General features: G+C 47.8%; 1 protein-coding gene across 1 annotated transcript in view; it reads left to right on the forward strand.

Annotated features, from left to right (window-relative positions):
• Nucleotides 1–25425, forward strand: part of CSMD2 (CUB and Sushi multiple domains 2) — a 272370-nt gene that overhangs the window by 63530 nt on the left and 183415 nt on the right. The window contains exons 4-5 of the mRNA XM_062508842.1: nt 12879–13073; nt 17584–17791. Coding sequence (XP_062364826.1) covers nt 12879–13073; nt 17584–17791 — 403 coding nt within the window. The remainder of the gene's footprint in view (nt 1–12878; nt 13074–17583; nt 17792–25425) is intronic.

Raw genomic sequence — 25425 nt, forward strand, 5'->3', positions numbered from 1 at the left:
TTAGAGAGGGCAGGTTTGTGTCGCTTACAAAGAGCTAAAATCAGGAGTGGGTTTGGAAAAACTGAATGGAAGTGGGAATGGGAATTATTTTGAGCTGTTTCTGTTGGATTCTCAGTGAAATCTGCTTGTTTTTCCCCTCCCTGCTGGAACTGAACGTGGTATTTTTGTCTTTACCTTCGTGCTCCTTTGAGATGGTTTTTCCCAGATCCAAGTCAAGCCTTCGGCTTTCAGCTCAGTGATGGGAAATTTAAAATTTTCAAGCAGTGGTTTTGTCCCAGAGTGGAAGAAGGCTGAGGCCAGCTGTGGGACCTTGAGGTTTCTGGGATTTTGGGGTTCAGTCCAGCCCTTTCTCTCCCCACTGGCTCCGTGTCCTTTAAAGCAGACCCCAATCCTGTTTCCATGACAATGTTTGTACAGCAGATGCCTTGCAGTATGCACATATAGATTTATTTATTTTTTTTTTATTATTATTATTATTTGTAAGATCTCCCTGCACGAATTTAAGGTCTCCTTGAGCTGTCTGGAACATCTATTCCAAATTAACGTTTCGGGATAGACACCCAACTTTTGAGTGAAGCTTCCCAGCGTTTTGTCCAGGGAGAGAGGTGGGTTTTGAGTGAAAGGGAGGGATGGGAGCACTCCCCGTGCTCTTGGTGTCTCTCCAGCTTTCCCTGCATTCCTGATTTTTTTTTTTTTTGGGAGAGCACTCCCAGCGCTCGGGTTTTCCATCTTGGAAAGGTTCCTGGCATCCTGCTGAGGGTTGCATTTGCCCCAAAACCCCTTTGTCAGTGCAGAGAAGGAGCTGCTGCTGATGAGGAGGCAAAAATACCTGCCTGGGGATTGGGAATCATGCAGAACACCTCGGGGGGATGTCCTGGGTGAGGGAGGCCGAGTGCCGGCAGTGCCAGCAGAGTCACCTGTACCTGCCCTGGGGCTCAGGTGAGCAGTTCTCAGCCAGAGCCTGGTGGGGCTGGAGCTGCCCCTGGGAGCTGGGGATGTTCTGCCCAGGATGTCCCCTGGAGCACCAGGGTTCAGCTCTCCCCCTGCTGCATTTTCCAAATCCCACTGGTCCTGTGGCTTCTCTGGGAAGCTGCTTCCTTCTGCCTCTGCCATGTCCGCTCTGAGCGCTCAAATTATGGGATTTTTGGCTTTTCCTCCTTGGATTAGTCCTGTGGTCATTTCCTCTCTCCCTTGCCTTTCCCCGCCTCAATTTTAGCTTGTATAATTACCTTTTAGTTATGAAAGAAGAGACAGAGCAGGCCTGAGCTCCAGAGCCTGTTGCTGTTTTAAATAATAACAATTGGGATGCCTGGTCACAGCTCATCCACTGAAGGAATATTCTGGTATTTCCAGGACTGGGAAGCACTTAAATCCCAAAAGCAGGAAAAGGGAGCCAGGTTGGTTGAGTGAGATCGAGTCCAAAGTTTATTTTGATGCTTGAAAAGAATTTTGAAGCTCTGCCTTTGCAATTCTGGAGCAGAGAAGTGTGCTGCATGGTATTTAGTAGTTGGATACGCATTTTTAATTTTCTTCCCCCAAACAGCGGGTTTACCAAGGCTGGGTTGGGTAACTTTTCGTGGGCATTTATCCACCTGAGCCACAGAAATCAAGAGTAAGGTTCCTGAAATCAGGATAAATTCTTGTCCCTGAACAGATTCAGGCACTGGGGAGATTCCACGAGCAGCTGAAAGAGGTGAACCCTTCCCAGACACTGCTCGTGCTGAGCCCTGGGCGTGTTTTTATGACATAATTGGATCACTTGAGCTGTGTTTGCAGTGAAGGGGATAAAATTACCATCTGGAGGTTTGGGTTTCCTTTTTTTTGGTGTTTTTTTTTTTTTTTTGGTTGGTTTTTGTTTTTGTATTTTTGTTTTTGTTTTTGTTTTGGGTTTTTTTTTTTTTTGTTTTTTGTGGTTTTTGTTGTTGTTGTTGTTGGGTTTGTTTTTTTGTTTTTTTTGTTTTTTTTTTTCATCAGTTATGACCACAAACTAATAATGAGTCAGTAGAGCTGGAAGTAGGTGGTGACCAAAATTGCTGTGGCAGCTCTGTGGGATGTCTGTGGTACCATCCTCGTGCTGGTTTTGGTTCCTGGGTGTTGGTGTGAGGTTTTTGCTATAAACTGCTGTCATATTTTGATATCAGTGCTGTAATATTTCATTTTTCCCCTCTTCCCAAGGGCACTTCCCACAAACTCTGTGCTCTCACTCACTGCTTCACATCCTGCTCTGGGAGGTTGATGTCCTGGGAATATTTCTACAAAATATTGAGCATTTGGTGGTTTTGGGGTATCCAGGCTTCCCAAAGAAGAAGCAGAGAAAGATAAATTGTGAGAGGGGCTGAACGAGAAGGGGTAAATTCCGAAGGCAGTTGGAAAATGAAAACAAACAAGTTTATCCCTGTTTATTTGTGGGTGTGAGGCAGACCTTACGGAGCCTGAGAGGAGCTGAAGCAAGTGGAAGCTGTGGATTTCTGGCCCCAGCTCTGAAGAAGTGATTTATTCATGATTTAACCTCGGTGGGGCTGAGCTGACTCGGTCTCCTCACTTGGGAAGAGGGGAGAGCAGGAATGGGCTGAGAAATCCCCACCTGCCCTTCCAAAGGGTTCTGGAGGCTGGGAGTGAGGGGTGGGAGAGGGAAAAATGAGGGGTGGGAAAGGGAAAAATGAGGGGTGGGAGAGGGAAAAATGAGGGGTGGGAGAAGGAAAAATTAGGGGTGGGAGAGGGAATAATGAGGGGTGGAAGGGGGAAAAACTGAGGGGAGGGAGAGGGAAAAAACTGAGGGGAGGGAGAGAGAAAGTTGAGGGGTGGAGAGGGAAAAATGAGGGGAGGGAGAAGGAAAACTGGGGGGTTGAGGGAAAAAAGAGGTGGGAGGGGGAGAAACTGAGGGGTTGGAAAAACTGAGGGGTGGGAGAGGGGAAACAGGGATGGGAGAGGAAAAAGTGAAGGATGGGAGAGGAAAAAATGAGGGGTGGGAGAGGAAAAAATGAGGGGTGGGAGAGGAAAAAATGAGGGGTGGGAGAGGAAAAAAATGAGGGGTGGGAGAGGAAAAAGTGAAGGATGGGAGAGAAGAAAGTGAGGGGTGGGAGAGGGGAAAATGAGGGGTGGGAGAGGGGAAGATGAAGGATGGGAGAGGGGAAAATGAGGCGTTGAAAAGAGGAAAAGGAGGGGTGGGAGAGGGAAAAACGAGGGGTGGGAGAGGGAAACTGTGCTGTGTGTGCTGCTGTGGGGACAGGCAGGTGACACCTGGAGCACTGCTGCGCCCCCGGCCCTGCCCATTGCGGGGCTGGGGGCTGGAAATCCCAGGAATTCTGCCCTGTGGTGCAATATTCCTTCAGACAGATGCAGCTGGGAGAGGAGCCAGCAGCCAGAGGAGATGGATGAGTGGCAGAGCAATGTGCCCTCTGCATCCCTGGAAGTGTCCCAGGCCAGTTTGGAGCAACCTGGGACGGTGACGTCCCCCCAGTCCCCATGGCAGGTGTGGAGTGGGATGAGCTTAAAGTCCCCTTCCATTCCGTATTCCATTCCGTATTCCATTCCGTATTCCATTCCAAATTCCATTCTGTATTCCATTCCATATTCCATTCCAAATTCCATTCCATTCCATATTCCATTCCGTACTCCATTCCATATTCCATTCCGTATTCCATTCCAAATTCCATTCTGTATTCCATTCCATTCCATTCCGTATTCCATTCCGTATTCCATTCCATATTCCATTCCAAATTCCATTCCGTATTCCATTCCATTCCATATTCCATTCCGTACTCCATTCCATATTCCATTCCGTATTCCATTCCAAATTCCATTCTGTATTCCATTCCATTCCATTCCGTATTCCATTCCGTATTCCATTCCATATTCCATTCCAAATTCCATTCCGTATTCCATTCCATTCCATATTCCATTCCGTATTCCATTCCATATTCCATTCCAAATTCCATTCCATTCCATATTCCATTCCGTACTCCATTCCATATTCCATTCCGTATTCCATTCCAAATTCCATTCTGTATTCCATTCCGTATTCCATTCCATATTCCATTCCAAATTCCATTCCATTCCATATTCCATTCCGTACTCCATTCCATATTCCATTCCGTACTCCATTCCATATTCCATTCCATATTCCATTCCATATTCCATTCCGTATTCCATTCCATATTCCATTCCAAATTCCATTCCATTCCATATTCCATTCCGTACCCCATTCCATATTCCATTCCGTATTCCATTCCGTATTCCATTCCAAATTCCATTCCATTCCATTCCATTCCATTCCATATTCCATTCCAAATTCCATTCCAAACTCCATTCCATTCCATATTCCATTCCAAATTCCATTCCAAACTCCATTCCATTCCATATTCCATTCCAAATTCCACTCCATTCCATATTCCATTCCAAATTCCATATTCTATTCCATTCCATTCCATTCCATTCCATTCCATCCCATCCCATCCCATCCCATCCCATCCCATCCCATCCCATCCCATCCCATCCCATCCCATCCCATCCCATCATCCTGGGATTTATCTCTTCATTCCAGCCAAGCTCCTCTGCTGTGCTCAGCCAGTGCTGGCATTTATTTATGAATAAACGAGGAGTGGCACAAAGCCCCAGCAGCTGAGGGTGCTCCCCACATCCTGCACACACCTGGGATCATTTCTTCCTGAATTTCCCCTGATCTCACTGCTCTTGTGCCTCACATCTTTTGCTATTTCTGCAGAATTAATTTCATCATTAATTCTGATGATTTAATCGAATCCAAGCTCATCCTCTCCCAGCCTCTGGGATATCCTCTGAAGTCGCACTGAAGTTGTTCAGAAGTTGCTGAGGCACATTCCAGAAAGGGAAATTGAAAACTGAAACTGAGTTTCCAAAAAGAAAAAGAAAAAAATTGGACCAAAAAGCCCCAGAAGTACTCCCACAAATAAGATGGATGATGAACCATTTTAGTTGCTATTATCCAAAAGTAACTTTCTGGCTGGTTTTTAGTGAACAGAGAAATATTGGAGGAGGAAAAAAGTAGTTTCCATTTAGTTTTATCTCCGGCTGTACTGGAAACAAATCATGGCATGAAAAAAAAAAGGGATAAAATGAAATGAAAACGATCCCATTTATTTCCTTTGCTGTAGCACACTCTGGACAGTTCTTGTGAAGATTAAAACTCTCCTGAACTAAAGCAGATTGTGCTGAAACACTGCTGAAAGATCTCAGACAGTCGTGGAGTATCCCTGGGGTACTTGGCCCAGAAGTTATGGATGCAGGATGAGAGGAAATGGCTCTGTGTGGATCTCTCCTCCACTCTCCATGTCCTCCATGGGCGTCCACTTAATTTTTGAATTGTGATGGGAATCTTAGGGATATTCTCCTTTTAAAAATCTGGTTTTCCCCTTGAATTTCTAGGATGCAGTGCAGGCTGGCTCATTAAGAGACTGTCTCCCTGCCCTGGCTCTCCTGTTGATTCCTGTGGATATTTTGGCTTCCAAACCCTTCCGAAAAATGCAGGAAAGGCAGGAAAATGCAAAGAAGGGTTAAAAAAAATTAAAAAGTCAGAACAGGGATTAATTTGGAGCCGTGTATGCAGCGCTGCCTGAGCCAGTGCTTGAGGTCAATGATTTTGTTACCTTTGTGTGCTCCGTGCAGCGCCGTTCTGTGGGATTTACAAATTTTTGCTGTTCTGGCAGGGCCTGCCTCGCCTTCCTTCCTATTTTATTAGGGATGAAAATTAGTGGGGAATGCAGAGATGTGATGTACAGCCTCATATCATCAAAGTTGTGCTACTTGATAAGATTTCAAGGTTAGAACAATGATAGCCTGGAAATCTCTGTCGTAAAGCAGCCCTGGTAATTCAAGCCATAAAAAAGCTGCTTTTAGCTATGTAAATAGGGTAATAGAGCAGAGCTGCACGCCCTAAACCTCGGGCTTGCTTCATATTCCAGCAATGCCAACAGTGAAAATGAAGCTGGAAATTAATTGGAATAGGAAACAGGGAAGGTTTCTCCTCGAGGGGGGTGAGGATGGATTTGGGTTTTGTTTGGAAGTCCCTGGAATAGGTCAAGGAGCTGATGGTGAGCAAAGAGAGAAGCATCTCTTTATTTTTAATGGTTTTTTTTTTTCTCCTTTTCTTTCCCTGCTGACAATGAGAGCTTTGGGGGCTTGGGAGAGGCTGATGTAATGAGGCTGAATGTGTTGTGATGGTGGGACTCTCGCCAAGGATGCGTTGAGTCACATCTAATGACTTAAAAACTCCTAATTAATTTCGAATGAACTGGAACAAGGAGGCACAGCTTGACGAGCACTAGGTTGTGAAAGCTCCTGATGTTGAAAACTCACAGTGGAGCCATCCTGGGATGAGGAAAGTTGGGATCAGCCTGGTTAAAAGGAGCGGAAAGAAACGATGCAGGAACTGAAGGTGGATGGGAGGAAGATTCTGGTGTAGAGCAGCAATTCCAGGAGCTCTGTAGCAGCTCACAGTTCAAAAGAGCAGGGAGAAAGGGAGGTAAAAAATGAAAATCAGTGGGTGGGATGAGGCTGCTGGTGCAGGTCAGCAGTTCCAGGAGCTCTGCAGCAGCTCCTGGGAATGGGTGATGGAAATGCCTCAAATCTCTTGATTTCCATTTCAAGTTCAGTTCATTTTAGGTGGCACCTTGTGAAATCTGAGACTCAGATCTGCTCTGGTACTCACCAGAGGATAAAAAGGATAAAAGTGTGAATGAAGGAGGATCCTGGATGGTGCTCCCAGGGTGAAATCTCAGGATCCCAGAGGGGTTTGGGTTGGAAGGGACCTTAAAGCTCTTTGTGTTCCACCCCCAGTGGGCAGGGATAACTCCAGCTAGAATGGAGGGTGAGACACAAATCCCAGGAATTCCTGAGGTTCCACAGGATGGGACTGAAGGGGCCCAGACTGGAAGGGAGAAGAGCAGTGAAAAAGCAGAGATGTGGAACAGGAGGATGTTCAGCTGGGCAGGGGTTGCTTTGTGCCCACCAGGTTCCTGTTTGATGGCTGAGTGGTTTGAGGGATGATTGAAGGCTGCAGGAAATGGGAGAGCTCCAGGTCCTGGTGCCTTTATCCCTGATGGTTCTTCAGGTCCTGGTACCTTTATCCCTGACTGTTCTCTGTGTCCTGGTGCCTTTATCCCTGACTGTTCTCTGTGTCCTGGTGCCTTTATCCCTGACTGTTTTCCATGTCCTGGCACATGATGGTTTCTTGCTGAGAAGGTGCCACTTGTGCATCAGGTCACTGTCACCTCGTGTGACATTGTGGCTCTGCTCTGCAGAGCTTCTCCTCTCCTTCTGCTGTGTCTGTGCTGGCCTTGGACACTCCCAGAGTGTCTCCTGTGCTGGGTCACCCTGGCAGGGAGGTGTCCAGAGCCCAGCCAGCCCTGGGACAGTGACATTGGAGGTGCCACTGCACCAGGATAATCCCATTGCCTTTCCTCTGCCGTAAAATCACATCAGGCTTTGGCAGCTGTTCAGATGCAGACAAATGAAATAAACTGCTCTGAATTAATCGTGGGAAGGAACAGACTCAGCTACAAAATGAGTAACAGGACCTTCCCTTCATGGCCACAAATCTGCTCCATGGCTGCCTTCATTTCCATACAATCACTGGGAAATATTCCCCTGATTGCTGGGAACAAAGCTTTTATGGGGAGAGGGGAGGAAAAAAATATCCCTGCTCCTAATCTGCAGTGGAATTGGTAAATGGGGAAGACAGAGTTTTAATAACATCATTCTGGGTGACATCTGAGAGTAAATAATCCAGTTCTGTTAATCCCTGCAGCAATCAGGGCTCTGGTCTGTGGAGGCAGCCAAGGGTGAGATGAATAGAATAGAATAGAATAGAATAGAATAGAATAGAATAGAATAGAATAGAATAGAATAGAATAGAATAATAAGTAACATAACATAACATACATATAACATAACATAACATACTATTACCTGTCCTCAGGGGTGTTGGAGCAGAATCCCAAATCCCTGGAAGCAGAGGCTGCAGCAGCTCAAGGAGTCACTCAGCAGAGATCCCAAGGCCTTGGGACAGTCAGGGGTTCCAAGGACACCCCCAGAACCTTGGACCCCTCTTGAGCTGCTGTGGGATTCTCAGGGAGGACAGAGCTGGGGAAGGTTCTGGAGCAGAGGAGGAGGAAAGGAGGCTCAGGGACAACCTTGGGCCTCCCCACACTCCCTGCCAGGAGGTGCCAGACTCTTCTCCAGGTGACAAGGAAAGGAAATGGCCTCGAGGGCACATTCCAGTTGATATTAGGAAAAATTTCATCACTGGAGGGTTGGCCAGGCCCGGAAGAGGTTTGGGAGCGGAGTCACCAATCCTGGGAGCACTGAGAAAAGTGTGGATAAGGTGTTGAGGACATGGTTCAGTGGTGACCACGGTGGGGATGGGCTGAGGGTTGGATCTGGTTGGATCTGGTTGGACCTTGGGGACCTTTTTCAGCCCAAAGCAGGCTGGAATTCTGTGAAGCTCCAGTGCTGCGTCCTTGGACTCTGCTCCTCCCCTCTCAGGGAGATTTCAGCAGGTCTGGCTTGGGGCTCACCACGTGGATCCCAGACTGGTTTGGGTGGGAAGGGCCCTAAAGCTGATCCCATCCCAGCCCTGCCATGGCAGGGACACGTCCACTATCCCAGGCTGCTCCAAGTCCTTCCCAACCCAGCCTTGGGCACTTCAGGGATGGGAAATCAGAGATTCCCTGGGCACAGGTTCTGCACCTTGAGTGAGCCCTCACCTGGGCAGCCCAGCCCAGCTCTGGATGTAACCCCATCCCCTCTGGAATAATTTCTCTCTCCATGAGCAGGAATTTGAAGATCTCTTTTGTCTCCTGCACTTGGGTGATTTAAAAACCCCCAATCCCCAGAGCAGTGGGGGGTTAATGCTGCTGCCCCCAAAGATGCTGTGCCTCCCTTCCTGGAACAAGATCTGAAATGTGCAGGCAGCCCACTGAAGCAGAATTTTAATCTGAGATCTGTTTTTCAAGTCTGATTTTAAGATCCCATGCAGGTCAGGGTTGTCTGATTCTTCACAGTTCATTAAGTAGAGAGCAGCTCGTGGTAGAGATTGACTTTTAAAAATGATGGATTTTTATTTATAGCGGAGTTCTACTCATTAATTTTAAAGGATGGAAGCATAAAAGCAGGAATGGGTTCATTTAGAAAAAAAAAAGTGACATTGGTAATTTAATTAAATTGGGGATTTGAGTATCATCACAGAAAATGAAACCTTAGTTCTGGGCTGCTTTTCCACCCGTTTGGATTTGACAGCAGCCCCTGCTCCCAGAACCTGCTTGGGCAGGAATGGTTCCAGCTGGAACTTCCCAGCCCCAAGGGCGTTGGGAGAGGATGTAAATAATGGGTTTGGGGGGAAGAAATGGTGTCAGGACCTGGGATCTGCCCCTGCTGCGGTGCAGGGAAGGGCTGGAGGTGGCTGGAGTCCCAGGCTGGGCTTGGGGACGCTCAGGTGTGACCAGAGATCAGAGGGACAGCTGAAAACCCCCAAAATTGGGCTTTGGAACACTGTGTGTGACCAGAGCTCACAGGGATAGCAGAAACTCCCCTGAAAACCCTCAAAACTGGGCTTTGGGACGTGCAGGTGTGAGCAGAGATAAGAGGGCTGAAAAACCCTGAAAACCCCCAAAACTGGGCTTGGAGACACTCAGGTGTGACCATAGATCAGAGGGATGGCTGAAAAACCCCAAAGCTGGGCTTTGGGACGCTCAGGTGTGAGCAGATCTTATGGGCACAGCAAAAAACTCCAAAACCTGATATGAAGCAGCTCAGGAGTGGATCTGGACATGGCACTAAAAATAAATCCCGTTCCAGGTGATGTTTAATTTTACAGGACTGGTCTCACCACAAACCCAGTGAGTCTCTCTAGGAGCAGGGAACTGCTTCTGTGGACATTTGGGATTAACCCTTCATTCTCCTCCTGTCAGGACACAGAGGAGCATCCCACTCCCCATCCCAGAGCGCTGCCCAGGGCAGGATTTGCCTCAGCATTGGGGATTTATGTCCCGTTTCCCCAGCTCCAGCTCTGGCTGGGTTTTATCCCTCTCTGTGTGTGCCAGGGCATCATTTTCCTTTTCATCTCCCCCCTTCCCTTGGCAGGGCTGCAGAGCAGAGCTCCCTCTGCTCGTGGAAATTCATCCCTGATAAACTCATTTTCCATCACAGAGTGTGACCAGGGAACTCCCCTGCTCTCTGAGCCCTAATGAAAAGGAACCATCACAGGAGATGCTGCACAAGGGTCTGATTTCAGTTTGATGAAGTCATTTTTCGGCCTGGTTGTCTTTGCTTGGATTTTTTATCGGCCTCTAAAACAGTGATTGGAGCCGATCTCTTTTGGAGTGGCTCATGGAAACCTGGCGGGTTTATTTAAATTCCATGCAAGTGCTGTGCAGAGGCACTGCTTGAGGATTTATTGGCATTTCAGCTGCAGCTTTCCTGTCTTAGACTGGAGTATCCCACATTTCCCCTGATTTTGTTAGGCTCTGTTTTGCCTTAAGTGGAGCTGGGTCCAGCTGTGTTTGAGTCTGGTTTGATGCAAGTGTGTGAAGTCTGGATTAAACACCGGGAATTATAAATCCCGCTGAACTGAAACACTGGGGGGTTTGCCTGGCAATCAGTTTTGAATGGATTTAAGGTGTAAAACAACCCTGCTGAAAAATGGGATCTCTGGATTTAATCGGTTCAAGCTAGATAACTGAATGCAATCAAGTTATATAAAAATGGGTGCGTGGGGGGGGGGGGGGGGGGGGGGGAGACTTCAGTAATTAGGAAGAAATTCCTCCCTGTGAGGGCTGGGATGAATTTCCCAGAAAAGTTGTGGCTGCCCCTGGATCCCTGGAAATGTCCAAAGCCAGGCTGGAGCAGCCTGGGACAGTGGAAGGTGTCCCTGCCCATGGAATGGGGTGACAGGAGATGATCCCTAAATTCCTTCCCAACCCAAACCATTTCATGATTATCCAGAAGATCCAGCATCTACCCCAGCCTGATCCTAAAGTTCCTTCCTGTGGTTTAGAAGTTGCTCAGGCTGGTCAGGAAGGAGAGGATCTTGTTGACTCAGCAGCCTGGGGAGGGATTTTTCCTTCTTTATGTGGGTATTCGGTAGAAATTTTATTTAAATACTGATTCCAAGGGGCCTGACGGCTTCTGGTGCAACTCTGGGTAAGTTTGGAGGTTGCTCATGTCAATTACTCCATTTTCAGTGATGATTACTGTATTTTAACTGAGGATTTATTGTATTTTAATGAGGATTTCCCTCTGCCCTGTGCCATTTCCTTGTCCCTATGTGAAAAACGAGGTTCACTTTCCTGGTAAAATTTAAAAAGTTTAATAAAAGCCAATAAGAGAGAAACAATAAAGCAAAAGGTTATTATGGCCAGGTGCCTTTGCATTCAGCCAAGAGCACACCTGCTATTTTGGAGACAACCCTTAAATTCATCAGCCTGTTGCATATTCATAGACTCATCACACATTTTCAGGCTTTTCTACAAACTATTTTCCATATTCCAGAACCGTTTTACATGGCCACTCTTTGAGTCTGCCTTTTTAGAGCATGCATGTTTCTTGGCCGTGGTTTTATTTTTTTCTTACCGGTCTTAATGTGGGCTGTGGTCTTCAATTTCTGCAGATGATCAGTGCTGGTAACTGGTATATCAGTAGCAGGCTTGTAATTCTTTGAAAGCAAAACCAGTGAGAGACTCCAAGTCAGAAATACAATTTAACTGGGAAAAAAAATTAAAATACATGCAATATAATACATGTATTTGTTCTGTAAAGAAAACCACTGGCAGAGTCAGAATACAATCTGATACCCTGCTAGTTTGGATGGTGGTAGCACTCCAGATGAGGTGATCTTGTTGAAGTAGTGATCCCTTAGAAAGGTCTGGCAGCTCTTATCCTCTGGAAACCACTATGTAAGGGCTGCCTTGGTGCTCCAAATCTCAGGTTTTATCCTGATGGAAAATACTCTGCTCCTCCCCGTGGGTGGAGCATCTCCCAATGGGATGATGTAATTCTATCAGTCGTGCAGTGGGACTCAGTAGTCATTAACAGGAGATATCTCCTGGAGGAAGGATGGGTTGTGGGAAAGAGGAAGAACAGTGCCCCACGTGGTTTTAACACCTGCCCCATTAACAGGAGATATCTCCCCAGAGATAAGGATCACTGCCCCAGCTGGTTTAACACCTGCCCCATTAAGAGGAGGTATCTCCCCAGAGATAAGGATCACTGCCCCAGCTGGTTTCACAGCTGTCCATTAACAGGAGATATCTCCCCAGAGATAAGGATCACTGCCCCAGCTGGTTTCACAGCTGTCCATTAACAGGAGATATCTCCCCAGAGATAAGGATCACTGTCCCAGCTGGTTTAACACCTGCCCCATTAACAGGAGATATCTCCCCAGAGATAAGGATCACTGTCCCAGCTGGTTTAACACCTGCCCCATTAACAGGAGATATCTCCCCAGAGATAAGGATCACTGTCCCAGCTGGTTTAACACCTGCCCCATTAACAGGAGATATCTCCCCAGAGATAAGGATCACTGTCCCAGCTGGTTTAACACCTGCCCCATTAACAGGAGATATCTCCCCAGAGATAAGGATCACTGTCCCAGCTGGTTTCAGCAGATGGTGATAGAATAAATACTTCTGGGCACATCTTTACATTGTAACCTAGGACAAGGTGTCTTCCCTGGGTGTTATGCAACCACTCAGGTAGTTCACTTACTACAAAGACACTTTATGTTGCTCCTAAAGCAAATACCTTGAAACCCATTTCAACACCACACATAGAGTATCCAGCCTAATATTAGTGAAAAGCCATAATCTGTATTTACAACACCTAACCAAGCCCTGCTTGCCTTACAGCCCTGCCCAGCCACACGTGTGGGAACCCGGGACGGCTGCGGAACGGGGTGCAGCAAGGAACCACCTTCAACATCGGGGACAGGGTCAGGTACAGCTGCAACCCCGGCTTCTTCCTGGAGGGCCACGCCCTGCTCACCTGCCAGGCCAGCTCTGGCCACGGAGCCTCCTGGGATTTCCCTCTCCCCGTCTGCCGAGGTAAGGAGATTCCCCTCCGAGATTCCCTGAGAAATGGGCTTGGTTGAGATGGTTGGGATGGGGTGTGGGGCTTGGTTTAAAAGGGTTAAAAAGTCAGGAAAATGAAACCACAAGCACCAGAGGCTTGTGTCCAAAAAGGAGACAGAGGAGTCTTGTAACTTTATTGGAATAAAGGGAGAGGCCATGGACCATTCCCCTGGGGTCTCTCAGATTTTTGGAGGATGCAGCCTCCCTTTTTATCCAAATTTCTCTCTCTCTTTCCCCATGGGCCGATGTACTTGAGAGGCACAGACTTCCCAGGACAGCTGATACCTGAGATTCCCCTCTCATGTACATCCCTCCCTACCAAAGGCTGCAGGTTTCCCAGCTCAAACACTGCACATGGGACTGGATTTTCTGCTTTCCAGTGCCAGCTTCCCTCTCCTGTGGCACATCCCAGGGTGATCGTGGGGCTGTGCTGCAGGGAAGGTGGATCTGTGCAGGGCTGGGATGTTCCCTGGCTTGGGAGTGCTGTAGGGGAGGTAAAAGCTACCCTTGGATTGAAAACAATTCCCAAATTCCTTCCAGTTTAGGGACAGGGAAACTTCAAATTCCTTTAGCAGTCCAGAGAGTGCCTTGCTAATTGTGCTCCCACAGGGGCTGGAGAGTCTGTAAATACACAAATGTCTGTGTTGTTCTACCAAAAAACATTTGCTGCTGCTCTTGAAGTCTCTTCCCTCGATTCCTTGTGTACTTCAGCAGAGCATCTCCTATTGATTCTTTTTATTGACTCTGCCTGTGCAATCAATCAGCCCCTCGAGTTGAAAGTGAGCAAATATTGTTTTCTTGGGATGTTTTTCATGCTCCCTTGAATCGGTTACATGGCACAGAGATGTGTTGTGCCTCTCACTGGGGTATTTTTTGGACACTTCCCTGCTGGATTAGGGCCAGGAGTGTTTAGGGAGTGTAGGGAGAGGCTCAGAGTGACTTGAAAGAGGGCTGCTTATCCCTGGTGTTTTTTATGATCAATGATGATGCCTTTCTCTGCCTCTCCGTCAAATTAGGATGGTCTTTGTCACTTCTGTAGTACATTTATTTGGGAGTTTTTTTGTTTGTTTGTGGGGTTTTGTTTGTATGGGTTTTTTTTTGGTTTTCTTTTGAGTTTCACTAGAAGTGAAAAAACAGAACCAAGGGATGAAGGATCATTGATTCCAGCTCCTGGCCCTCCACAGACACCCCAAAATCCCATCTTGAGAGCAGTGTCCAAACACTCCTGGAGCTCTGGCAGCCTTGGGAATGTTTCCACTCCCTGGGGAACCTGGGCAGTGCACAGCACCCTCTGAGAGAAGAACTTTGTCCTAAATCCATCCTAATATTCCATCAGGAGGAGCTGCAGCTCCTCTGAGTTCTGCCCTCAGCTGCCCCTCCTGCCCCTTCACCATTCATGGCCCTCTGGACACTCTAAAAAGGTGGAATTTCAAGGAATTGGGAATGGGTAAAGCAACACCCTGTTAGGAGAAAAGGGAATTCCCTGCCTGGATGGAGCAGTTCCCTCTGCTCTGACAGCATTTCCCAGAGTCTTCTCCTTGCCCAGCTTCATTCAGCATTTGTGGAGGAAACCCCAGGGAGGGAGGGATTTATCCTGACCCCAGCTGGTGCTGGAGCTGAGCACTGGCATCATTTCCACTTCTGAGATCCTCTTTCCAGCTGGAGGAAAAGCCCAGTTTTGCATTTCCATCCTGAACTGCCAAACTCGTGTTTGATTTCAGCGCTGCCCTTCCAGCCTGGAGTCCAGCACTGGGGCTGGTGGCACCTGAGCTGCTCCAGGAGGGAGAAAAATCCAGGGAATGGCTCCAAGGACAGCACAAAATGTGCTCTGGTGGAGCTGTGCCTGCAGCTTCCTGGAGGCAGCCACTTCTTTTCTGATGGATTTGGTCCTGATCCTTCAAGACTTTGCCTTGGAAGTTGCACTTGAAGTGTTTTTTGGAAGGCAGGAAGGAGAAATTTTCTCCTGGAACATTTAAATCTTGCCCCAGGAAAGCAGCAAGCAGCAAAGACAGGATGAAGAGGGTGGGTTTGAAGCTCTGCTGTACATCCAGCAGCATCACTGGGCTCCCAGGAATGTCCCAGTTGTGCTTGGCTGGTAAACTGGGGACACAGATTTCTCTTGGAGAAAAGGGCAGAAGGATTTACATCCTATCAAACAGGTTTTCCATTTTTTCTGCAGGGAAAAGGATGATTCCAAAGCTCTTGCCTGAAGGAGAATAAATATATTTAATAAATCTAGCTTTCCCTGAGAGCAACAAGATCTTTGTGGCCTGTGTAGATTGTAAGGAATTCTGTTAAAATTGCCTTATTGGTCATGGCCATTGGGAAAGTTTATTAAATGTATTCGTAGGTGTTATTTCATTTTCTAATGGAATTTGGGGATAGGATCCTGATAAGTTGGGAAGGGAACTGCTCTCAAGGTGAGCAGGTTGGAACTGGGAATAGACCTGTCCAAGGTCATGTTAAAGGACAATATTTGGGGACTCTGCCCTTCCCTCTCCTCTCCCCCTCTCTCCAAGATAACAGAGAGGTGTTGGAGAGTTCTGTGCCTGATCCAGGGTTTCCTTTGCTTTTTCTTTCCTGCTTTCCCCTGCTTGGTGACATTTTTTTGTCCCTGTATTAGCAGCTCTGCCCGTGCTCTGGCACTGATACGTTGAAAGAATCAGAGAGAAATTCGTGGTGGGAAAGAGAAGGAGCCCAGGGCAGGATTTGCTGGGACAGGAGGGTGCTGCAATGCTGGGCTCACCTTCACCATCCCTCCTGCATGGGAATTGGCTGCACTCCCTTTACCCGAGTCAGGGTAATTCTTTGGAATCCCAAACTTCGGAATTACAAAGTTCTCTCTGTAAACCCAGTGGGAAGGAGGGAAAGGAGCAGGGAATTGCAGCAGGATCAGGAGCGGCTCAGTGAGATGTGTGGGCAGGTTTATACCTCACCTGCAAACAGCTGGATCAGAATTGATCCTCTCAGCACAGATCCATCAGTTCAGGCTCCATGGGCTGCGTTTGGTCCCTGCTGGTCTGGCAGGAGAGCTGGAAATTCTGGGATCTCCCCAGGGATGCCACCTTGGCTGGTGTGGAGAAGAACAGCACCTGGGGCAGCAGTTTGGCTTTGGAATTTGGGAATTTGCTTCCAGAACTGGAAGTCCTGACTGGCTGTGAAGCCTGGGCTAACCTGGGGTTTATCCTATCCCAAGAAAAATCCCATCCCCGTGTCAGAAATCCCTGGAATGGGATTTTTTCCCCCGTGTGTTTTACACATTTCCTGCCCAATTCTTCTGCTCTCAGGAGTGAAATGAGGCCAAGTTCTGAGCCTAAACAGGGCTTAGGCTGAGCCCCACAAGTCCAGCTACATTTTTTTTTTTTCCTGGTAGTTGGAATGCTGGAGGCAGAATTCCCAGTAGGCTCGGGATGCTGCTCCTGCTCTGCCCTCACCTTTGCCAGTGAACCTCCAGCAAAGCAAAGCTTTTGGAGCACTGGAAACAGATCCCAAAGCATCCCAATCTGTTGGGAAAACATTTCCATGCACGCAGGGAGAAGTCTTTGCCCAGACTTTTTGCTGAATTGAAGCAGAACTGAGTTTATGGTTCTGGTGGGCGGCAGAGTAAAAACCCAGCAAAGCCAGAGGAAAAGTTGGGAACATTTGTGGAGCTCCATTTAGGGATATCAAATCTGCATAATCTCATTAAAAGTGCTCTGTCTTACTGTAACTCCAGCAGCTGCTGAGGCTGTGCCATGCCCAGAATAATTGGAGGGCTGCTCAAGAAGATTTTGGAAGATTGTAGATTGTGTTGAAGCAGTAACAGCCTCTACAAACTGAGGGAGTGTGTGTTTAGAGGTGGATGGGAAGGGAATATATTCCCCATTAAATACCTTCTGCAGTGAAAAAATTGTCAAGGAATTTAAATTAAGAACTCCCCTCTTAATAATCAATATAATGATAATAAAAAAGTCAAGCCACCATGCCTTTGGCTGGATCTTCAGCTCCTGTGAGTTTGCATAAAAGCAGTAGTCCCTTGTAGAAAAATTGTAATGTGGCACTGAATGAAAATTCTTCAGCCTGTTCTCCATCCCCTCCTGTTCCTTCCAGCTCAAGGGGGTGGTTTGGAGTTTCCCATGGATCTTTGGAGGTCCCGCTGTGGATCCTGTGCAGGATGCACCCAAGTTTGAAGGATTTCTTTGGGCCTAAATGAGGAACAAGTGAGGAAACGGTGTCTGACAGGGAGACGTGCTGCTCCTCAGAGAGCTGGGAGCAGCTCTGGCACCGGGGCTGTTTAAAACCAAGCCAAGAGCTTGGTGGGAAATGAGCCAGCACTTGCCAGGAATGACCCCCAGGCTGATCCTGAAGGATTTTGCATCCCTCCACATCTTCAGCCTTAGGAGTGGGCAGTGAGCCCCTCACCCTGAGCAAGTGGGGGGCTTGGCTGTGAGTTTGGGCTGGATTTTTGGGCAGTTCAGGGCTCACCCCTCGCGTTGTGTTGCAGCTGACGACGCCTGTGGAGGGACCCTGCGGGGTCAGAGCGGGATCATCTCCAGCCCTCACTTCCCCCTGGAGTATGGCAACAATGCAGACTGCACCTGGACCATCCTGGCCGAGCCTGGGGACACCATTGCTCTGGTTTTCATGGATTTTCAGCTGGAGGATGGATACGATGTCCTGGAAGTTGCTGGCACGGAGGGATCCTCGCTCTGGTAGGTTCCTGCTGGTGGCAATTCCTTGTAGGGGATTTGGGGTGAGGCTGGTGGTCTGTGTGGGCAGAGCCATCCTTGAAAGGGTGGTCAGAGTGAGCAGTTGGTGCCTGAAGAAGGGGAAATTCTCCATTATCCCCAGTGGCTTCCTTCTGAAACTTGGGACTTGCTTGGCAGATTCTGCAGGGAGCTTTGGCTGCTTGGAATCCTGTCTGCAAGGAGAGTCCGTGGTGTGGATGGGAAGGAGAAGAAAGATTAAAAAAAAAACAAACAAAATCCCCCAGCCTCTGAGAACCCCTCAAACCCTGTAACACTCAAGCCTTGGTTTTGCTAAATGTTCTGATTATTGCTAAACTTACTGCTGTTGATGAACTTCTGGAAATGTTTCACCACTTGTCCCTGGGGCAGCAGACAGAATTCCAACCCCCCCTCTCATCCCAGCGGTTGCCTGGAAAATGCTCTCAGAAATACTGCTTTGATTTGGGATAAAAGCCAATCTTTCCAATATTTAGGAGCTGCCCCGGTGCTCTGAAGGCAGGAGAGATCAGGAACTGCAGAGGGAGTTTGATGTGTTCCTCCTGTTGGTTTTATAGCAAAGGACACTGTGATCAAACTGCACCCAGCAAATGGTTAAAAGTCCTGGCTGGCAGCAAGTGGAAGGTCCTGGGAGCTGGATTTAAACCCAGCTTCCCTCCAGAAGGGAAGAATGAAGCATTTGAAATGATCAGGTGTTGCCTGGGATTATCAGCAGCGAGTTAAATTGTGATTATTTGCGAGGATCCTGTTGCAAATCCCATTTATTTGAGTGATTTATCCTGGCTGGCAATTCCGAGGGAACGGGATTGGAGTGTTTAGGGTGTATTGATGGGAGGGAAGTTGCCATTTACCACGTCCCAATTGTTTACCATTCCCAGGCCCCCTTGGAAAATTAGATGTTGCCGTTTGATGGAAAAAAAAAAAAAAAAAAAAAAAAAAAAAAAAAAAAAAAAAAGCCTGGGTTGGTTTTATTAGAATGCATTAATATTTGAGGACACTGCTGGATCGTAGGCACTCAGCTGTGCTGGCTGGGAAGATGGATGGAGCTGGTTAAGAAACATTATTCAGCCTGGAGGTGTTGCCAGAGCAGAGCTGTGTCTTGTCATGTCAAAAAATAAAACAAAGCCTGGCAGAGGGAACCTGCTGGGGAAAAAAAAAAAAAAGAAAGAAATTAATAAACTCCTCGTAAATACAGCAGGGGAAAAAAAAAAACTTTAAAAATGCCAGTTGTGGGGAATGTAAGCCTGGTTTTGAGCTGAGCCTCTAGTGCACACACGGCCCTTAAAACTGAGATTAAAGCCTGGTTTAAGTTTTACAGGTGTCACTTTAGGCCTTGTTGGAGGGAAAAATGATGGATTTACACCCCTGCTCCCCCTCTGGGTGTCCATGTGCTGCACCCCTGACGCTGCCTTTCCTCCCAGCACCTTTCCCTGCATGAGCTCAGCCCTTTTTTGGGATCCCCTGGCCCCGGCTGCAGGAATTCCCCCCCTGGCAGAAGCTGTTCCTGCTTTTGGAGGTGCACCCCTGAATTTCACATCCCTGATTTCCACATCCCCACCAGCCAGCCGCTCCCCCAGCCCATTCCAGGGGATCTCAGTTCGCATTCCTGGAGGAAACTTTGCAGTCCCACAAGTGGAATTGCAAAGAAGTCTTGTTTGGAATCTCATCTCTCTTGAGCTGGCCCGGTAATTAAATTCAGATGAGTCAGTTCTCAATAATTTTTGCCCGTAGGGGGAAAAAAACCTGGCGCTTCTATCTGGTGTTTAACCATGCTGATGTGATTCAGCAGGAAAAGAGAGCTCAATCCCCTTTTTTCCCCCTTCTGCCTACGAAAACAAAACGGGTTTTAATTACTGGTAATAGGGCAGAGAGACTTGCAGCCAATTCTCTTGAAGCCTCTTGCAGCTGAATACTTCAAATATTTCATTTTCCAAGCATTCTGAGTAGTTTTAGTCATGGCCAGGGCTGGGCACAAATAAACAAAATCCACTTTCATCAGGAGGATAATTCCAGTGCCTTTCCAAGCTATGGAATGGCACCTAATGATGGTATTTATGAGCCCATTAACTCAGCACTTCAAGTGACCTTGACTTGACCTGCTCTTAGAAAAATCTGCATTATCATTCACCCTCCCATCTTTAAAAATGGATTTTTCTTTGGTTTGTTTTTATTTTTAAGAGCCAGCTTGCTCTAAGTGCCTTCCCATTGTTCCCAGGGCCTGGAGAATCCTGAGCTGGGTTTCCTTTGCTTCCCGACCTGCTGGATGTGAATCCTGCAGGAAGAATTCCAAGGGAAAGGGCTGTGCCAGGCAGAGCAGCACAGCTCTGCTCAGCAGCAGGAGCAGTTTGAGGCAGATTAATAAAATCACACATTTACAGCTCTTTCAGCTGCTCTCACAGCTCTGCTGGGGGACCCTGGGTCCAGATTGCCTTGACAGGTGAGAAATGAAATTCTGAGCAGGGAGCAGGAGCGGGGAAGGAGCAGGGTGGGATGAGCCTGTGGGGTCAGGAAGGGCAAGGTGGTGTCAGGAAAATGAATGCACAAACACCAGGGGTTTGTGTCCAAAAAGGAGCCAGAGGTGTCCTGTAACTTTACTGGAATAAAGGGAGAGGCCGTGGGCCATTCCCATGGGATATCTCAGATTTTTGGAGGATTCACCTCCCTTTTTATCCCATGTTCCCTCTCTCTTTCCTTTCCCCATTGCCTGAGGTACTTGAGACTTCCCAGAACTCCTGGTACCTGGGATTCCCCTCTGCTGTACAACCCTCCCTTTTCATTTTTAATTCTTACAGAATTCATGTTTTTTTTTCCCCATTGCTTCTTTCATCTCTCAAGATCCAATTTCATTTATCAGCAAACCTACAGTTTGTTTGGAAAGGCAAATATCTTCTTCCATTCATCCATCAATGGAATCCTTCCCATTGTTTTATTTATCTCTCAGTCCTGGTTTTATCTCCCAGCAGACCCACAAGTTGTTTGGAAATTCAAATCCATCATTCCTCTCAGTGGGGTCTCCAGGCTGGGAGGTGAGATGGGAAGCAGGGCAGGACCTTCCCTGTTCTCCTTTGGGCCATCCAGGTGTGACCCAGGGTGTGGAATGCTCCTGTTCCGGTGGGAACAAGGGGATCTTTGAGATCCCTTCCAACCCAGTCCACTCTGGGATTCTGGGATTCTCTGGCATCCTCACCCCCAGACTTCTTCCTGTCTTCCAAACTTGGGGTTCTCTTCCTTTCACTTTGTCCCCGAGAGATCTGGCAGGATTAATGCAGTTCCTTCCTCTAAATCTGTGGAAAAGAAGAAAATCCCCCAGAGCAGCTCAAGTCCTTCTAGGACCTGACACAGATCCTGTGTGTCAGGACCTGCTGGAGCTGGGAATTCCTGATGCTGAGGCTGTTGGGAATTGCTGCAGATTGTCCCTGGTTTGTGGCACCTGCTGAGACCCCAAAACCTGTCAGACTGAGCAGCCAGACCACCTCAAAATGTGTCTCTGACAGAGAACTGTTCCGGAGTTTCAGATGTTTCTGACTGGAAAATCTAGGTGGGAAATTTACTTTTGGGATGGAGATGGTTGTTCTAATAACGAGGCTCTGCAGATCTTTTATATCCATGTTGTGTTTTGTGTGGGTGGGAGGGACTGGGATTTTTGTTGGGAATTGTGCTGCTGTTGCTGCTTTATCCTGGTGTCGTGGGCTTCAGATCACAAAACGCTCCGAGCCTTTTTGGGTTTATTTTAGGAAAGTTGCATCAGCTGTCACATTGCCCCAGTGCCTCCCACTCCTTGAGCTTTCCCTTGTCATTCCCCCTGGGAGTTGGTTTCTGCTCCTTGGTTTTCTGCTGATAATCCCATGCTGAGGGAATGCAGTGGGAGAAGCAGGGCCAAATCCATGGAGTTTATTCCTGTCTGAGTTCAGTTCCTCCCCCTCAGTGCCTCGTCTTCGTTTTGCCTCTCCAGCCTGGGGCACTGCATTTTCCTCCCCTTGCACAAGATCTTTTCTTCTCCTCTGTTTTTTCACTTCATTTGTGTAGAATCCTGAGGTTCCCTGCAAGAGGAACCTGTCCCAGCACGTGCATGTGAATTATTGCACACGCTTCCAGCACAGCTGTGCCAGATGTGAAGGCAGCACAGGCGCCTCACTGTGCTCCAGATGTTGGGCAAGGGGTGAAAACAAAGGCAACCATGCACCAGGTGAGCCTGGGAGAACCAAGAACCTTGGAATTCCAGGTTCTTCTGGTTGAATTGATGGCTTTTTTTTCTGGAGCTGTGCCCAGGGGATACGCCGGGGCTGTCGGCACTTCCTGGAGCAGCATTTCTGAAATTCTCTCTTTGTTTCTCTTCCTGACACCTTTTGGGGCCATCAACCCTTCCTGGAGCAACATTTCTGAAATTCTCTTGTTCCTGTGTTCCTGAGATCCCTTGGATCCACCATCCCTTCCTGGAGCTGCATTCCTGAAGTTCTCTTTCATTTCCATGTTCCTGAGACCCCCTTGGAGCTGTCATCCCTTTCTGGAACAGCATTTTTGAGGTTCTCTCTTGTTTCTCTCTCATTTCCATATTCCTGAGACCCCCTTGGATCCACCATTCCTTTCTAGAGCAGCATTCCAGAAATTTTCTTTCATTTCCATATTCCTGAGACCCCCTTGGATCCACCATTCCTTTCTAGAGCAGCATTCCTGAAATTTTCTTTCATTTCCATATTCCTGAGACCCCCTTGGATCCACCATTCCTTTCTAGAGCAGTATTCCTGAAATTTTCTTTCATTTCCATGTTCCTGAGCCCCCTTGGAGCCAGCAGCCCTTTCTGGAGCAGCATTTTTGAGGTTCTCTCTGGTTTCCTGAGCCCCCTTAGATCCACCATCCCTTTCTAGAGCAGCATTCCTGAAATTTTCTTTCATTTCCATATTCCTAAGACCCCTTGGAGCCACCAGCCCTTTCTAGAGCAGCATTTCTGAAATTTTCTTTCATTTCCATATTCCTAAGACCCCTTGGAGCCACCAGCCCTTTCTGGAGCAGCATTTTTGAGATTCTCTCTGGTTTCCTGAGACCCCTTGGTGCTACCAGCCCTTTCTAGAGCAGCATTCCTGAATTTCCCTCGTTTGCACGTTTTCTCATTTCCCTGTTCCTGCAGAGAGCTGAGTTCGGGGAGAAGATTTTTGAAGGAGCCATCAGCGTTTCAGCAGAGCTCCTCTCTCCCATCACCACGTGCAGCTGACCCTTCCCTCCCCATCACCTGAGCCTGTCTCTTAAGCGCTTCCCAAAAGTCATCAAAGCTCTGGGATGCTCCAGGATTCCCTGTGGATGCCTCATCCTGTCCCTCTGACCAGCCCTTCTCCCTCCTGTGCTCTCAGAGCTGCTGGTTCTGGAGGTCACAGCTTCACACGGAGCTGATGATGGGTGGTGAAAATCTCCTCGGTGTGGTGCTCCTAATGAACCAACCCCTTTTCTTTATATCAAAGCAGCTTCTGATCCCTCGGAGCTTTCAACTCCCAGTTTTCATCTCGGAGCTGCCTGTGAAGTCCGTGCAAGGGTTCTGGCTCCGGAGTGAGGATTCTGTGGTTTGGGATGAGTTCCTCATTCCTGTTTCTCCCTTGTGGGATAACCCTGCAGCATCCTGCAGACTTTTCCTGGCATCCCAGTGTGGGTGGGGGCCGAGGATGGTCCCTCTCTCTCCCCCCTGTGCCTCCCCAGCAGCTGCTGTTCCTCGCAGGGATTCTGAAAAGCAGATTGCCTCACGTTCTCATCTCACACTTGCCACTCTCCGGCAGAATTTTGCCAGGCTGTAATTGCTTTCATTTGCGAGTTGACAAGAATTATCCTGCCCTGGGCGTGCACGAGGCTGGAGTGTGTCTTGAAAGAATTTCTTTCATCACCACTTAAAACCTAGAAAAATGGGAAACTTTCCCCGTGCAATAATTGGAGCTTCCTTATTGCAGGAACTCCTGGATCTTTGTCTGTGGTTTTCAGATATTTTTCTTCCATAGGCAATGTTTTCCATAGGACTGGGAAACGTGGATGAAGTGTCTTTTGAAATCCCTATTTAAATGTTGGTTACATCTTCTTTGGAATCTTCAAAATTGACTTCCTTATTTAATTCCATCGTTTTTAGTTGATGTGCTTCTAATTGGAAACAAATCCCACAAAGGTTTCAAATCCCTAAAACTTTGCTTTAGTGGGAAATGGTCTTCTGGCAAAATGCCCTTTACTCCTGGCAGGTGCACTCCCTGCAGAGAACATTCTGGAGAAGTTGGAACCAGAGCAGTTCCAATTCCTGGGAGCCCTGGTGGGGAACTTCCAGCCTTTGGAATTCCTGCCCTCCAGGCCTTATTTGAACATGGATTTCCTCTGGGAAGAGCAGGAATTTGTAGGTCAGGGATCCGTTTCTCCCGGCTGCAGCCCTGGATTCCAGGAATTCCAACCATCCTCGGTGCTGTTGGGAAGTTCAGGGTTTGGGAATTCTTTGGACAGAGAGGTTTGTGCTCCCACATTGTCCCAGAGCTCCTGGCACTGCAGAAATAACTGGGAATGTTGGAAGGAAGGGTGGGATATGGAACAGCTCCATAATTTGTGAATGTCCCTGGAGGGAAGGGAAGGTTTGAGCTCCTTCCTGGCAGAACCCACTTCTCCCTGCTCCTGCCTCCATTCCTTCTCCTGGGAAGCATCTGCTTCCCAAATCCTGCCCTGGCACACGGCAGGGACAGAGAAACTCCTGTGACAAAGGCCCCTTCACTTCCATCCAATCCAACAGCATCAGATCCCATTCCCACTCTCCCCCCCAGTCTTTCTTTTCCATGCATTAACACAATGAATTCCATTTGCTGCCTAGTGGAAAGCTTTTAATGAATATTCAGACTAGGAAGGAGATGCTTTTAGGCTGAAAACGACCCTGATAATGGTTGAATTGCCCTTTTTATCCCAATTTGTCCCTTCTTTGTTGTTTGGTCACCTCAGAGGCAAAGATCCCCATGGAAGGGTCACTGCTGTGTGCTCCTGAATCCGGAGGGATAAGGGGCAGGGAAGCCTCTGGTAGTGGAGGGGGGAAAAAAAATATCCCTGAAGGTCATTAATTCTTAATTTCTTTCTCTGTTTGTCCTGCAAACACACGTTGGAAGTGTAAAAAAAAAAAAAAAAAAAGGTTTTTGCAAGAAGCCTCAATATCTGTAATCTAAAAAGAGGTTGTTTTTTTTTTTGAGACTGAGACTGAGTATGACACGCCTGGCTGGAAGCTGAGAAAAATATTGGAACCTCCTTCAGGATGTGACCCAAAATACAGACTGTAAAGCAGTGAATAATACCCAGATTTGGCAGGGAGAGGAGGCTTTAAGTAAGTGCAGATGATGTTTCGGGTTGTAAAAAGGCGGATATTCGGGATTCTCTTTAAAACACTGTCATAGCAGAACACTGATTTCTCCCAGCTGAAGCGAGGATTTGGACAAGGATTTGGTGGGGAAGATCAGTGCCTTCACTGCGAGGTGCTCCAGGAGCTGTCTGCGCGTTTTCTCGTGTTCCGACACCAATTCCTGTCAGTGCTGCGGCTGTGCCTGTGCAGGGAGGTCTCCCTTTGCTCAGGGATCCAGGGAGCTGCGTTCTGGTGTCAGGATGTGTCT

Source organism: Cinclus cinclus, chromosome 26 (assembly GCF_963662255.1).
Source record: "Cinclus cinclus chromosome 26, bCinCin1.1, whole genome shotgun sequence".
Classification (NCBI taxonomy): Eukaryota; Metazoa; Chordata; class Aves; order Passeriformes; family Cinclidae; genus Cinclus; species Cinclus cinclus.